Raw genomic sequence first — 17049 nt, forward strand, 5'->3', positions numbered from 1 at the left:
AAGAATTCATCTGGATAACTGCAATATTTGACTGTAACTGTGTACTCATGGAAGACAAGTATTTGAATCACTGGCATGCACTGTATGGCAGTAAAATTTCACAGAAAATGCAGTATAATCATAAGTAGAAGATTCTAATGAAAATCTTTTAATAAGTAAGCATTTTCAAAAAGAGATAATTTTTATATTTTAAATATATGCTATTCTTACACAAGATGAAACTGCTGCAATCCAACTTGAGAATAAAAGAATACCCTTATATTGCCAAATAGAGAAAAAAATTTATATTTTGCAGAATATGGTTAGTGTCTCTGATATAAAAAACAAGTATTTTGGGGATACATTATGTTATAATTTAGATATATGCTAAAGTAAGTGGGTGAAAATCCTATTTCTTTTTGCCTGCAGCAAATTTAAATTTATAAGTAACTATTTTAGTTACTAACTTTAATTATCTAACTTACTTCAGACATAACATGTAAATTCTAGCATATTGTCCTAAAGGTCTGAATCTAAAATTACAGACAAATTTAAAATAGAAAATAGAAAGTAAAAATGTACAGAAAGAGTGACATCAGGAAGATAGGAAAATAAAAGGTGCATTTCAAGACAAGAATGGTTTGTGAAGCAAGACCCCCCCCATCTCAAAAATAAGTGCATTTTAATAGAGTTTTGAGATCCAGGGAGAAATTGTGAAACTGCTAAACCCAAGACTGAGGAGTGTTTTTTTCAGAAGGCAGGCCCTCATTTAGGTGGCAACTACAGGACTCCTGTTCTTGGCTATAGACCAGAAAATGGCCCACTACCCTTTACCATCCAGTAAATAGAAAGTTACTGTTTATAGATCACATAATCTTATATGGAGAAAATCATAAACATTTAAACCTGTCTAAATTAATATGCAGTATGAAGCAGTATAATGACTCAGTTCCCACTCCCTAAGCCACTGTTTATGGCCAGTTCTATCTACAGAGGAACCTACAGAGGGGCCCGGGGAAATCCTCTCCGGTACTTAGTGAAAGCCATACTTATCTATATCCTGATATAAGGTCCACCATACGCAGATTCGACTACAGAAATCTGCCCTAGTGTCTGCCCTACAGAGCAAAGTCCTGGAGGATATTCAGTCTGTCAAAAAATGGAAATTACAAATAACCAAGCCCCTTGTAACAACCCAACTAAAGGTGGAGTCTAGTGCAGAACCAGCAGCCTGTGAGCAAGCTACATCCATCTCTACTACAAACTCAGAGGGCATCCCATCACGGCAAAAGAAGATATATTACCTTCTGAAACCAGTTTATAAAAACTTAAAGAGATGTTTGCCCCTTCAAATTTACATAGACCAATGCCAAACTATATTATGTCAATGTCAATGCTTTTAACATAGCACTGGAGGTATGTGACAAAAGAATTACTTTAAAAAAATGTAAAAGCCATTGAAATTTAAGACAGGTAAGCAGAAAGTTGCTATTTATAGATCACATAACATTATACAGAGAAAATTATAAACATTTAAACCTGTCTAAATTAATACTCAGTAAATCAGCACAATATATAAGTTGCGGCTCCATACGCAAACTACCTGATATAATAGATTTTTTTTAAATTTTATTTATGATAGCATTAAAATATATGTTTCTGGGCTGGGGGTGATAGCTCACGCCTATAATCTCAGCACTTTGGGAGGCTGAAGCAGGAGGATCACAAGGTCAAGAGATCAAGACCATCCTGGCCAACATAGTGAAACCCCGTCTCTACTGAAAATACAAAAACTTAGCTGGGCGTGGTGGCGCACACCTATAGTCCCAGCTACTTGGGAGGCTGAGGCAGGAGAATTGCTTGCACCCGGGAGGTGGAAGTTGCAGTGAGCAGAGATTGCACCACTGAACTCCAGCCTCAGCTTGGGCGACAGAGCAAGACTCCATCACCAAAAAAAAAAAAAAAAAAATTTTAACATAGAGTTTCTCAAAATTATGCAGGTATTTGTGTGTCCCCAAAAACAAGAGAAAAGCAGTCAAATTACAGTCTCTTATTGCCATGAAAAGGACTTTGGTTCTCACTGTAAACTTGAAGGAGGATCACCTTAGAAAATATAAAAGCATTAGACAGAAGATAACCTATGTGAGAGCAAACTAAAAAAGTCTCAGGCTTCCCAGAAAGTATTTCCTTTGGAAACAGTTTCCCATATCACATTTTAAAGGCTGGCTTAACTTTTGGACGTGTCATCATCTGTTGTATTCACTATCTGACCTACCTGGGGGTTTGGCTACCATCGCATGACTCTTCATATTCCAGGGCTCTTTTCCTTGCTCCAGCCAGGTGATCAGGTCTGGCTTAGAGATAGCAATACCTGTTTTATTAAAAATAGATAACATAAATCTTGCTTATATTCTCCAATTACCAACAAAGTAATGTGCTCAGTAGAGAGGATATATAGATTAGTAAATTAATCCCCAAATACTAATTTATGACAGAAATATCTAAATATTTTTAAAATGTTTTAAATGTGTAGATCTTTCATTTAATACTGCCCAGTACTACTGAATCAAAAAATTGGTGGTGACAACACTATTTTATGCCAATAAATTTATGGAATTACCACTAATCTAGAGTGAAGGATGTACATCAGCCTAGGAACGTGTAAAGTTCAGGTCAAAATGAAACATCTTGAAGTTCTTTTCTACACTAACAAATCTGTTTTCTTAAAAACTGGTATCTGAAACTCATTTATGCAAAGCATAAATTACCAGAAAACATTCTACAAAAAGAAATGAAATCTTTAGGGCATGCTAGGAATTGTGTATTGAAGTTATCCTCACCCAAGAAGGCCAGATTTCTGTAGTTCTCTAACATCACATCTCTATATAAATTCCGCTGCGCAGTGTCCAGGCATTGCCACTCCTCCAGAGAGAATTCTATTTTCACATCCCTAAATGTCAGTGGTCCCTGTAAAACACACATACACAGACACACATTACAAGTTGCCATGGGCAGAATTTTTTATCTGACTTAAGGTGAAATGAGAGAGTAATGAGAACAAGTTCTGACTCACAGGAATGACTGAAATTATCCAATAATTTCCACAAAGAAATATTTTCTAAAGTACTCTCTAACTCTGAGAAAAGAGAATGAAGATCCACAACACCAGTATATATATGATACTTTTCTGGATGATAAAGTATAAAATTAAGGGCATGAACACAAACATACATTTTTGAGTGTATATATTTCAGATGGAAAAGACATGAGGTTCCAAGGTATCTCTCAAACTTTAATGTGTACAATAAACTGGAGATCTTGTTATGCATTTATCTTTTCAGAAGATCTAGAATAAAGTCTGAGTTTCTTGATTTCTAAGAAGTTCACCAGTAATGCCAATGTTTTTTGCCCAAGAAGAATATTTTGTCAAGCACTCAGTAAGTGGAAGGAGTGTGAGTTTTCCCAGTTTTTCTGGCCTGTAAACAAATACGAGAACCCTCATTTTCCAAAGACTGTTATATGCAAAGAAAACCTAATAAAGAAGGGCAGCTACCAGATTAACTGTAACAGTTTATGCACATCAGCTACATAAAGATACTTATTTTTTTTTTTTTTTCCTGGCGCAGATACACTTTATAGGCAACATCAAGTACAATTTCCATTTTATTTTTCTCCAGGGAATAGTTGTCTTCAATCTTTTACTCATCTCCTTACATGGGTTTTGGTGGGGGTCGGGGGGCAGCACCCGCAGGTCTAAATCGGGGTGGCGGTGTTCAGTACTTGCGGGCTTCACGAGATCGATTCCTGACTACTTTGCTGTGAATTGCACAACTCACACAGTAATGTAGCTTCACATAGAGCTTGGGAAGTACATAGGCATCAAAGACGCTCACTTCAGAAATATCCCTGACTGCTGCGGCCTCCACTATGTTTCGAATGACGAATTTCTTAATGGCCTTGTCCTTGGGCACGCATCAGGCACAGTTCGTGCAGCGAATAGGCTGAACATGGCCGCGGCCCTTTTTGGCACGACCGTTGTTCCTTCTTTTCTTTGTCAATTTGGAAGCTCGCAGCAGAGAAAGAAGTAAAGATACTTATTCATCGGCCATTTGCAGTGGCTCATGCCTGTAATCCCAGGACTTTCGGAAACCTAGCCGTGTGGATCACCTGAGGTCAGGAGTTCGAGACCAGCCTGGCTAACATGGTGAAACCCCGTTTCTACAAAAAATACAAAAAATCAGCTGGTCATGGTAGCGCGTGCCTGTAATCCCAGTTACTTGGGAGGCTGAGGTGAAAAATCGCTTGAAACCAGGAGGTGAATGTTGTTGCAATGAGCTGAGATCACGCCACTGTACTCCAGCTTAGGCAACAAGAGTAAAACTCCAACTCAAAAAAAGAAAAAATGATACTTAAAAATCAAGAGAAAAATTACTAACTCTAGAGTGAAAAAATCTGTCAGAGAGCTCTTTAGCCAAGTGAATCATTAACATCAACTGAATGAGGACAAATTTTTATAACGCGCTGATGCACAGAGGACACAGCATCACTGCTGGGCTACTGCTTCCCCATAAATTATAGCCTGAATTTAACAATAAACATCTGTTTTATGCAAAGTTCAAGATATCTCCCATGTTCTGCAATTTTTAATAGTAATTTTCAATAGTTTTTCTTTAGCATCCTAGAGAGCACCTATCTCCTAATAATTTTCTTCACAACTTTCTGGGTAATAAATATCATCCTGTTTCAAAAAGCATTTTCTTTTTTTTTGAGACAGAGTTTCGCTCTTGTTCCGCAGGCTGGAGTGCAATGGCTCGATCTCGGCTCACCGCAACCTCCGCCTCCTGGGTTCAGGCAATTCTCCTGCCTCAGCCTCCTGAGTAGCTGGGATTACAGGCACGCACCACCATGCCCAGCTAATTTTTGTTATTTTTAGTAGAGACGGGGTTTCACCATGTTGACCAGGATGGTCTCGATCTCTTGACCTCGTGATCCACCCACCTCGGCCTCCCAAAGTGCTGGGATTACAGGCGTGAGCCACCACGCCCGGCCCAAAAAGCATTTTCTTAATCCTGTTCTGCATAGAGCTAATGCAGAACACAGATGAAACCTCAATATTACATGTTCTCCTTCTTCACTAAGGAACTCAGCTTTTCCCCCATAGGAATCTTGAGTATATTCATCTTCCCATGTTCAATGGCCACAAAGGGAACATTTTTAACACTGCAGATCATAAATTCATGGTGAGAATTCTACATGGCATATAAGAAGACATGATGTAGAGAAGGCTCTGGCATATAGGAAAGAAGTATTTTTCAGATACTTGACTATAACAAAAAAATTTTTTAAGTAGTTAGAACAAACTCATTAGGGAAGAAAAACACAAGTAAAGAAGTAAAGGTTTGTAAGTACTAAACACATGGCATTCCAGGAGGCAGACTGAACATAGCTCTCAATCTGAGACATGTTTAGCTGAAAAATAGTCATTTTTCTCCTCTTTCTCCTCCTTTTCTGGGATTCTTTCTTAGATGAGATTCTCTGGACTTATTACACCTGCATCCTGAGAATATGCCTTTAAAGGTGTCAGCACCATCTGTTTACCTGCTACCACGACACCCACAGGCAGAAGGACCAAGACCTGTAGAAAAAGTCCACCCATTTCTGTCCTTTATAACAGAAGAGATTCAGGAAAAATAAGCAGCTCTATGGAGATAAAGATGTTTCTCCTATCCTGTCCTCAGGTGCCCTCCCCTGCCACAGACACTAGCAATTTTTGCTAAAGTAATGGAAACATGGGCCACTCTGTCCTGTCCCTACCAAACCCAAACAGAACAGGCCCTGTGACCACCCTTTAGTACAAAGGTAAAACATTCATGAATGTATCCTGAACCCCTCATACTTGATTCTGGTCTCACCTTAGAGTCACATGAGGCCCTCAAAACAATATAGATCTTTCCAAAACAATAAATAAAACCTGTGGGGAGGGCACAAGTAGAGATTCTGCAAATTGGCCATGTACTCTTAATCAGAAGCCTGAGCTGATAAACACTTAGCTAAGTATTATCTCTCAAGTATTGAAGAGCTTATAAATCACTTGTGATTTTAGCCCCACTCTATGTAATGTGATTCTGCAGGTTTGAAAATGGTCCGTGAATGAGTATTTTAAACAAGTCCTCTATAAACGCTGATGTTGTTCCCCCGATCTCATTATTAGCACTAGTAGAGAAAGCAGGCGCATCACAGAGTCCCCTTACATTCAGCACTCTTGTAACAACACAAATACTTCTGGTACAAATAAAGAACTTCCATACTAAAGTATCACATTCTTTGCCGGCTCTTTAAAGTTTATAGAGAAAACGGACGGCAGCAATATCCAATTAAGTCTGCATTTGGAAAACAACAATTACATATGCACTAATGCAATGTTTATTAAGCAGGTACTATGTCCTCAAGAGTATGTTACAGAGCATTGTGTTGGGAATAACACATTATGTGATTTAATCCTCGTAACATGCTGGAGTTGGTATTAAGTGTTTACTAATTCTCAGAATGTAGATAAAGGGCCCAGTGTTTTTATTTCTTCTTCTGTCACTTTTTTGTTTGAAAAATGTACACAATAGGCCGGGCATGGTGGCTCACGCCTGTAATCCCAGCACTTTGGGAGGCCGAGGTGGGTGGATCACGAGGTCAAGAGATCGAGACCATCCTGGTCAACACGGTGAAACCCCGTCTCTACAAAAACTACAAAAAATCAGCTGGGCATGGTGGCGCGTGCCTGTAGTCCCAGCTACTCAGGAGGCTGAGGCAGGAGAATTGCCTGAACCTAGGAGGCGGAGGTTGCGGTGAGCCGAGATCGCGCCATTGCACTCCAGCCTGGGCAAGAAGAACGAAAAACCCTCTCAAAAAAAAAAAAAAAAAAAAAGAAAAGAAAAATGTACACAATAAAAGCTAGATACAGACAGATGAGAGGAATAAAGAAAGGAAGAGTTTAATGTAGTTTGGAAAAACTTTTATTGTGTTTATATTTACTTGTTTGTGGCTTGTGAGCAACTACTGAGTCTACAGGAATAGAATACACAGTAAGTTGATAAATGGCACATCTGTGCAGGCACTGATTTTAATACAAAATTAAGAAATTAAGGCCCTAAAATATTACTTTATTTTTTCCATTTATCTGCTTTTAGATTTCAGGAAATTCTGAGCAACAGCTCTAGAAAGGCAGCAGAATTAATCACCCAAAACTCTGATCTCTTTTATTTATTTTTTTTTTTTGAGATGGAGTTTCGCTCTTGTTAGCCAGGCTGGAGTGTAATGGTGCGATCTTGGCTCACCGCAACCTCCACCTCCTGGGTTCAGGCAATTCTCCCGCCTCAGCCTCCTGAGTAGCTGGGATTACAGGCACGCGCCACCATGCCCAGCTAATTTTTTTTGTATTTTTTTTTAGTAGAGATGGAGTTTCACCATGTTGACCAGGATGGTCTCGATCTCTTGACCTCGTGATCCACCCGCCTCGGCCTCCCAAAGTGCTGGGATTACAGGCGTGAGCCACCGCGCCCAGCAACTCTGATCTCTTTTAATCAGTTCTGTGTGGCAGAACTCCAGGGTAAAGCCAGACCTAAATAAGGCCTCCACAAAGGGTGAATCTAAACAGATTTGGCGCAGGGAGAGAATACACGTAGAATTCTGCTCTCTATGCCACTGGGGTATTTCCGGTTCTGTTTTATCTAAGCTTACCCAAGAGAAACTTAAATCCCACAGTTTGTGTAATTTCAATCTTTTTTAGCCACTGCCCTGTCAATTTTATAACATATACTAATAAGCAATTTCTCTTAGGGCTTTCTAGGGTAGTTTTAGTAGAAGATAAACACGTATTCTTAACAATAACAACTCTTTTGTCCATAAACATCCACTCAAATGATGATTTCATAAGTCACAACAATACAAAGTGCCCCAAATGAAGCCCACGTTTTTTGGGATGACTCATTTCTCTTACACTGAGACAGAAGCAGAATTAACCACTCTTGTCAGCCTGACACAGTTTTATTCTGGACATCCTCAAATGTCTCAAAGATGCCTAGGTGATTGAGAGAGGGTTCTCAGTGATCCTGGGCTGATGGTCCAATACTAAGCCAAGCAGTAGAGAGACAGTCTCATTCTAAATAGAAAACAGAACTGCCCGGGTGGAGCTCCACAACCTGGTTCACCTGTCCTGATCAGGTAGCCTTTGGGTAAGAGGAAGGACAAGAATACTTCAGTATCACATTTTTTACAGGTAGGTATAGTTGTGGTCATGGCTCTGGACACGTTGTGGTCTTGAATACATGGATACATGGCCTTGATCTCTCACTCCTAAGATGCTTGTTTACATTTACAGCTTCTGCCATCAGCTTCTATTTACACCTGGCACCTCTCACGTAACAGTAACAGGTCACTGAACAAGATGTGAAAAGCTCACATAGCCACACTCTCAAAGGAGGGGGCTTTAAGATGTCTATGTTGACATCTCACAATGCAGAGAATACCTCCTGTTGGTTTTCCGTACATTCTCAATCCAATGTCTGGTCCTGTCTTGTAAATCCCAGACAGAGGCCAGACCTTATGTGCAGATTCTAGGTAGGGTCAACCTGGCTCTGCATTCTTGAGTGTTACAGCAAGAAAAGTACAATCAAAGGAGAGATCCCCTCATAGAGGCTGTTCTGGCACATTCTAAATAATACGTCCTTAATTTCCTCCTTAATAGCAAAAAGTTAAGGAAACATGATCAAGTAGTCAGTTCATTTGGGCCGAGCTTGAGAACTGTAACCTGAGAGCAAAGATTCAAGTTGCCTGAAATATAGCAGCAGTTACAAGTGGATTTCTAAAGGCAAAAATAGAGAGAATAGGCTGATACAAAATTGTTTGTCAGAAATTCCTATTTACTAAAATAACCTTGATTACTGATTGATACACACTGTTAAGCTATATAGGTTGTGGGTCATAGTGTTCAGCGAATAACCTTGATTACTGATTGATATACATTGTTAAGCTGTTTAGCGTGTGTGGGTTATAGTGTTCAGTTTGGCATTAATTTATAGCTACTTGTACCAATAGCAAGCAGTTTCAAGAGATAAATACATAGCTTAAAGAAGGGAGAAAGACATAATTGTGGTCTCATTTTAATGTTTCTTATGAGCCTTATAACTGAAAGGATTTGCGTTTCTCACTTAAAAGGTTTACTGCAAGATCCAGATTCAGAACATGGAGCTGCTGGTTTAGGTCCTGGATGGGTTTAGCAGCAGGTGTTACCTGCACATTTGTGGACATCTTAACAAAAAGGAGGAAGAATAAAGTAGATAGACTACATATGAACTCAACTTACAGATGCTACTCTGATTGGGTTTCTGGGCCCCAGGGTCTCTGAATCAGTTTCAGGTCTAAAGATACAAGAGTCATTCAAAGAGGTAAAATGATTGACTGCCGGGCCGGGCACGGTGGCTCATGCCTGTAATCCCAGCACTTTGGGAGGCCGAGGTGGGTGGATCACAAGGTCAAGAGATCGAGACCATCCTGGTTAACATGGTGAAACCCCATCTCTACTAAAAATACAAAAAATTAGCTGGGCATGGTGGCGTGTGCCTGTAATCCCAGCTACTCAGGAGGCTGAGGCAGGAGAATTGCCTGAACCCAGGAGGTGGAGGTTGCGGTGAGCTGAGATCGCGCTATTGCACTCCAGCCTGGGTAACAAGAGCGAAACTCCGTCTAAAAAAAAAAAAAATTTTTTTAATTAAATTAAAAAAAAAAAAAATTATTGACTGCTGCCCTGGGAAGTATGGAGAAATCTGGTCTAACCTCTCTAAAAGTGACTGTAGAGGACTATAGATACCAAATTAGCAGAGACACAATTCTGCCTGCATATTTAGGGGACAGAACGTACTTCGCAGCACAATCGTGAGTTGACTGGCAGCCTAAGAGGGAAAGTAAAACTTGGCTGGCACCTTGTCTGTTTATATGATATCTGGCAATTCTAGACAATGTTTGGGAAACAAAATTAAAATAAAAATTTTCTGCAGCCATAGAGAAACTCCACAACAATAGAACAGAAAAACTGTTTTATTAACAATTAGAATGTGACACGCATCGCAGTCAATCTGCTTAAGAGATTGCAAAGACAAAAAGTCACCATAATTAGACCATGAACAGAATAATTTACAGCCCCATGTTATACATAGTTCATCCTAAATTCATCTGGTAATTAAGGAGGCGATCCGTGTAAGCTAACTGGTTATATTCAATGAAAAAATAAACTTTTCACATCTTCAAGACAGAAGGCAGTTTTGCAACTTGAAGCCAGGTGCCTGCTGAAGGTAGGTTCTCCCTCTCCTACAGAAATGGTTGAACATGGTGCTTTTTGGCTATTTATATTTTAAAGCAATAGCTCTGTACTCTGAGCATTCAGCTGAAGCATTTCAGCTTGCTGTCTCCTAGTGGCTGGTGTCTTCTCTTGACTCCTGCCATCTGCCACTGATATGCGCACAGCTCACAGCTGGCTGATCACATCTTACGCAAACTCCTTTTGCCACAGCAGCACTCCAGCGCCACATCAGAAAGAGAGGCCTGAGCTGCAGGAGGAGAGCCTGCAGCCCTCCTAGGTAGGACAGTACCTTCACAATAATGGGAACGGGATCACTGTTTCAGCCTCAGTTTCTATTTATAATGGCGACATGGAAAATATAATGCTAGATTTCCAGCCTGATGGCTCCAAGAGTTCTCACTGTGACACACCAACTCATTCACAGACACCATGGGATAGTAATATTGCTTCTCACACAGACATACAAAGCATTCAAGAGAAAAACAGCTCTCAGACTGAGAAAGAGTATATTGAGAGGAAAAAAAGAAGTTAAAATCATCTTAAGAAAAAATTCAGATAAAAGATTGATCAAGTCAGCCAGAAAACATTTCCCTAAAACGCGTATCTCTGTTAACAGCCAAAGTGCACAGCTATCCTTTGCATGTGAAACGCGAGCATTATGAAGAAAACGGACATAATCTCAGCCGAATTTTATAAGGTTTCTCTTCCATCTCTGCTGCTCTCTCATCTCCTAGCCGTTAAATGGGGGTTGTATACTGAAATACATCTGACAGTTTCCACCGAACTTTTTGATAAAGAATCGGAATCTGGTCTGGGCGCGGTGGCTCAAGCCTGTAATCCCAGCACTTTGGGAGGCCAAGGCGGGTGGATCACGAGGTCAAGAGATCGAAACCATCCTGGTCAACATGGTGAAACCCCGTCTCTACTAAAAATACAAAAAATTAGCTGGGCATGGTGGCGCGTGCCTGTAATCCCAGCTACTCAGGAGGCTGAGGCAGGAGAATTGCCTGAACCCAGGAGGCGGAGGTTGCGGTGAGCCGAGATCCCACCACTGCCCTGCAGACTGAAAAAGAAGAACGCTCCCCCCCCAAAAAAAAAAAAAAAAAAAGAATTGGAATCTGACTTTGTTCATACAGTATATTTGAGCTTGCGACATGGCTAACTAAAGAGCTATTATGGTTTTCAGGTGGCCACAACACCTTTATTTGTCCTGTAATAGCAGCACTCCAATTTAATAAGATGGAAAACACTAAAATCATGCTCATCTGTTATTATCCCTATTTGATAAATTAATATGCCTGTCATACTAATATCTACTGTAACAATTTGGTAGTGGATTTTATTTGGATATTAGCTACAAAAAAGTGTAAATAATTTTAATGTACTAGTCATTAGGTATATAGAATTTTAAAAACTTGTCTGTAAACATAATTCAATTAAAACACTTCATATTTTAAAAGCATAAATAAGAGTCTGGGCACGGTGGCTCACACCTGTAATCCCAGCACTTTGGGAGGCCGAGGCAGATGGGTCACCTAAGGTCAGGAGTTCAAGACCAGCCTGGCCAACATGGCAAAACCTCATCCCCACTAAAATTACAAGTATTAGCCTGGCATGGTGGTGGGCACCTATAATCCCTGCTACAACTGAGGCTGAGGCAGGAGAATCACTTGAACCCGGAAGGTGGAGGTTGCAGTGAGCTGAGATCGCACCACTGCACTCCTGCCTGCACGACAGAGCAAGAATCCATCTCAAAAGAAAAAATAAAGTACAAATAACAATATTAAAATAAGATTTAAGGGCGGCCTTAAATTCTTAATACTGTAGAAAATACTGCTTAATTTACATAAATGTGGTTTGTCTACAAACACTACGCATAACTATCCTAACTTTTCTGAAGTAATAAATAGCAAAATACAACTACAGACTTATAGACTCCACTGTTCAGTGTAGTCTTGCTTTTGCTTTTGCAGTGTACGTACTTTAGCCTGAAAATATTAGACAATTACCTAGGATAATCAGTTTTCTACCAAAGGAAATGACTCTATCTTTTAATCCTTATCATTCTTTACTGCTGAATTTAATCCTATCTTTGTTGAGCAACTTTCATGTGCTCTTAAAATGAACTTAAACCCAAACAAGTCTGTGTCTACTTTATTTATTTTTGAGACGGAGCCTTGCTCTGTTGCTCAGGCTAGAGTGCAGTGGCACAATCTTGGCTCACTGCAACCTCTGTCTCTTGGGTTCAAGTGTTTCTCCTGCCTCAGCCTCCTGAGGCTGGATTACAGGCGTGCATCACCATGCCCAACTAATTTTTGTATTTTTAGTACAGACAGGGTTTTACCAGGTTGGTCAGGCTGGTATCAAACTCCTAACCTCATGGTCCCCCCATCTCAGCCACCCAAAGTGCTGGGATTACAGGTATAAACCACTGCGCCCAGCCCTGTGTCTACTTTAAAACGCTAAAAGTAAAAAAAAACTTTTGCCAAAGCAAAAACCAAAGCAATGAATCCGAGATCCTAGATAAAGACAATTTTGAGTCAAATAGAGTAACAAAAGGCTTACTTAGCTGTTAATATAATTTACATACATTTCAAAAAAATGTACATTTAATTTAAATACTTTTAAGAAAAAAGATAAGCAAAATATTATTTTCAGATATATAGGAAATAACAATAAATAAAAGCTTCCTCTTTAAAGCTTTCCTCTTAATTCATTACAAATGATAGTTTCTTCAAAGGTTAATTTAATTTAAAGCTTTTGTTAATAATCTTAAATTAGCTGTTAGCCATGATAAAGAAATAAGTACATCCCATGTTCTTAGCTCTTACACTTTAACCTAGATATTTGCCCTAACATGCCTGGACAAGCCCAGGCAACTCTTAGGTCATAGCTTACTCCCCCCTTCCTTATTTGAAAATGTTATCGCTTCTCTAAGCATTACTCAAGTTACCTCCTCTTTTCCTTTGTTCTCCTTTGCCTTTACTTCTTTAGAAAATTTTCAAGTTTTTAGCCAATCGGGTCAAGCATAGAATGTGAGGTCAGTGCCAGCCAATGGAAACTGGACACAGCAGTAGGGCAATTGCGTCACGTTATTAAAGTTATAAATGTCCCCATCTCCTTTGTTCAGGTGTGCACACATAGCAAGACTGCCAGCAAGTTACATTCTTCCTGCAGGAAGTAAAACTAGCATTGCTGAGTAATCTATTGTCTCGGTGTGGATTTTTTCCAATTTCATAAACCTGTTTCCAACAGGCAGAATTAAGGCTCTTATTTCTAATTTATATTTTCTCCTACAACAGCCAGGTCCCTGGACATGTTCTTAAACTCTCGAACATCTGATTTTCAGTAGACACTGGCTTTAGGAATCTAAGGAATAGTAGTCTTGGGCATACTGTATGCATTTGAAATAATGTTCACAGGGGAAAAAAGCAGAAAAGAGAAAGGTGTTATAAAAATTCACAAGTGCTAATTATTTTTTAAAAATTCATGAGTGTACATAAATAAAACAAGTTCTTAGAGACCTAAAAAGAGACTTAGACTCTGACACAGTAATAGTGGGAGACAATACCCCACAGACACCTGGTGAAACCCTGTGCCTACTAATAACACAAAAAATTAGCCAGGCACTGTTGCACGCACCTGTAAACCCAGCTACTTGGGAGGCTGAGGCAGGAGGATCACTTGAACCTGGGAGGCAGAGGTTGCAGTGAGCCAAGGTCACACCACTGCACTCCAGAGCCTGGGCAACAAGAGTGAAACTCCTTCTCAAAAAAAAAAAAAAAAAAAAAAAAAAAAAAATTAAGAAAGAAAAAATCAGTATCATTAAAATTGCCAAACTGCCCAAAGAAGTTTACATATCTAATGCTAGTTCCATCAAGTTACCAACAACATTCTCAGGTCTTTGCAGCAAACTGACCAACAACTTCAGCAAAGTTTCAGGATACGAAATAAATGCACAGAAATCAGTAGCATCCATGTACATCGACAATATCCAAGCCAAAAGCCAAATTAAAAACACAACCCTACTCACAACTGCCATGAGAAGAATAAAATATCTGCAAATATAACTCACCAGAGAGGTAAAAGATTTCTATGATAAGAAATACAAAACTTTGCTTCAATAAGTCAGACATTACACAAACAAATGGAAAATCATTTAATGCTCACAGATAGAAATGATCAGTATCAGCCGGGTACAGTGGCTCACACCTGTAATCCCAGCACTTTGAGAGGCCAAGATGGGCAGATCACCTGAGCTCAGGAGTTCAAGACCAGCCTGACCAACATGGTGAAACCCCATCTCTACTAAAACACAAAATTAGCCAGGCATGGTGGCGCATGCCTGTAATCCTAGTTACTTGGGAGGCTAAGGCACAAGAATCACTTGAACCTGAGAGTCAGAAGTTGCAGTAAGTCAAGATCATACCAATGCAGCCTGGGCAACAACAGTGGAACTCTTGTCTAAAAGGAAAAAACTGCCACACTGCCCAAAGAAATTTAGAAATCTAATGCTATTTCTATCAAACTACCAACAACATTCTTTAGAAAACAAAAAAAAAAAGGCCGGGCGCGGTGGCTCAAGCCTGTAATCCCAGCACTTTGGGAGACCGAGGCGGGTGGATCACGAGGTCAAGAGATCGAGACCATCCTGGTCAACATGGTGAAACCCCGTCTCTACTAAAAATACAAAAAATTAGCTGGGCATGGTGGCACGTGCCTGTAATCCCAGCTACTCAGGAGGCTGAGGCAGGAGAATTGCCTGAACCCAGGAGGCGAGGTTGCGGTGAGCCGAGATCGCGCCATTGCACTCCAGCCTGGGTAACAAGAGCGAAACTCCATCTCAAAAAAAAAAAAATTTTAAAAAAAAAAAAAAATTTTTTTAATTTATATGGAACCAAAAAAGTACTCAAATAGCAAAGGCAATCCTAAGCAAAAAGAACAAAGCTGGAGGAATCACATTACTGAACTTCAAACTATACTATAGGACTACAGGAACCACAGCAACATGATATACCACCAGTACAAAAACAGACTGAGACCAAAGTAACAGAATAGAAAACCCAGAAATAAATGTGGCACACCTAAAGTCATCTTATTTTTAACAAAGCTGACAAGAGAAACGTCGGAAGAATTCCCTATTTAATAAACGGTTTTGTAATAACTAGCTAGCACTATGTAAAAAATTAAAACTGGACTCCTTGCTTACACTATATCCAAAAATAAACACAAGATGAATATGAAGGACTTAAATGTAAAACTTAAAATTATAAAATACCCTGAAATATAAGCTAGGAAATACCATTCTAGACATAGAAACTGGCAACAATTTTATGATGAAGATACCAGAAGCAATCGCTACAAAAGCAAAAATCGACAAATGGGACCAAATTAAAGAGCATCTTCACAGAAAACAGAAAAACAAAACCACAAGAAATTATCAACAGAGTAAACAAATAAGCTAGAGAAGAAAAATATTTGCAAACTATGGTTCTGACAAAGGTCTAATATCCAGAATCCATAAGGAACTTAAGCAAGTCTACAAAAATATAAAATAAAAACAATCTCATTAAAAAGTAGGCAAAGGACATAAACACACGCTTTTTTTTTCTTTGAGATGGGGTTCCGCTCTTGTGGCCCAAGCTGGAGTGCGCAATCTTGGCTCACTGCAACCTCCACCTCCTTGATTCAAGCAATTCTCCTGCCTCAGGCCAGGTGCAGTGGCTCACGCCTGTAATCCCAGCACTTTGGGAGGCTGAGGTAGGTGGATCACAAGGTCAGGAGTTCGAGACCAGCCTGGCCAATATGGTGAAACCCTGTCTCTACTAAAAAAATTCAAAAATTAGCTGGGCGTCGTGATGGGTGCCTGTAGTTCCAGCTACTCAGGAGATTGAGGCAGGAGAATTGCTTGAACCCAGCAGGCGGAGGCTGCAGTAAGCAGAGATCACGTCACTGCACTCCAGATTGGGTGACAGAGCAAGACTCCGCCTCAAAAAAAAAAGAAGGTGGAAAAACATATGAAAAAATGCTCATCGCTAACCATTAGATAAATGCAAAAAAAAAAAAAATAAAAAAATCCCACCACAATGAGATGCCATCTCATACCAGTCAGAATAGCTACTACTAAAAAGCCAAAAAATAATAGATGGGCTGGCAAAGTTGCAGAGAATGTTTATATTCTGTCAGTAGGACTGTAAATTAGTTCAAGCATTTTAAAAATCACTGTGACATTTCCTCACAAAACTAAAAACATAATTATCATTTAACCCACCTCCTAATTAGGCATATACCCAAAGAATATAAATTATTCTATCATAAAGACTCATGCATGTTCATTGCAGCACTATTCACAGTACCAAAGACATGGAATCAACCTAAATACCCTCAATGGTAGACTCAATGGGCATGGTGGTTCACACCTGTAATCCCAGCACGTTGGCAGGGTAATGCAGGTGGATTGCCTGAGCTCAGGAATTGGAGACCAGCCTGGGTAACATGGAAAAACCCTGTCTCCACAAAAAATACAAAAACAAAAAGAAAAGTTAAGGCCGGGCGCGGTGGCTCAAGTCTGTAATCCCAGCACTTTGGGAGGCCGAGGCGGGTGGATCATGAGGTCAAGAGATCGAGACCATCCTGGTCAACACGGTGAAACCCCGTCTCTACTAAAAATACAAAAAATCAGCTGGGCATGGTGGCACGTGCCTGTAATCCCAGCTACTCAG

The 17049-nt window shown here is 39.8% G+C and overlaps 1 protein-coding gene and 1 pseudogene across 6 annotated transcripts in view; both read right to left on the bottom strand.

The window, feature by feature from the left end:
• Positions 1–17049, bottom strand: part of LOC116540899 (zinc finger protein 92) — a 31303-nt gene that overhangs the window by 6301 nt on the left and 7953 nt on the right. For 3 of the 6 annotated variants that reach the window (XM_032264704.1, XM_032264705.1, XM_032264699.1), the window contains exons 2-3: positions 2820–2946; positions 2255–2350 (exon numbers count right to left, since the gene is read on the bottom strand). In XM_032264704.1, coding sequence (XP_032120595.1) covers positions 2255–2350; positions 2820–2853 — 130 coding nt within the window. In that variant the 5' untranslated portion in view covers positions 2854–2946. Of the gene's footprint in view, positions 1–2254; positions 2351–2819; positions 2947–3366; positions 3580–5097; positions 5267–17049 lie in introns of those variants that run through there. The other 3 variants (XM_032264701.1, XM_032264700.1, XM_032264702.1) reach the window with 3 other exon arrangements.
• On the bottom strand, positions 3625–4073 carry LOC116540904 (annotated as a pseudogene).

The sequence above is a fragment of the Sapajus apella genome, unplaced genomic scaffold (genome assembly GCF_009761245.1).
Source record: "Sapajus apella isolate SASKATOON/1434 unplaced genomic scaffold, GSC_monkey_1.0 scaffold146, whole genome shotgun sequence".
NCBI classification, from domain to species: Eukaryota; Metazoa; Chordata; class Mammalia; order Primates; family Cebidae; genus Sapajus; species Sapajus apella.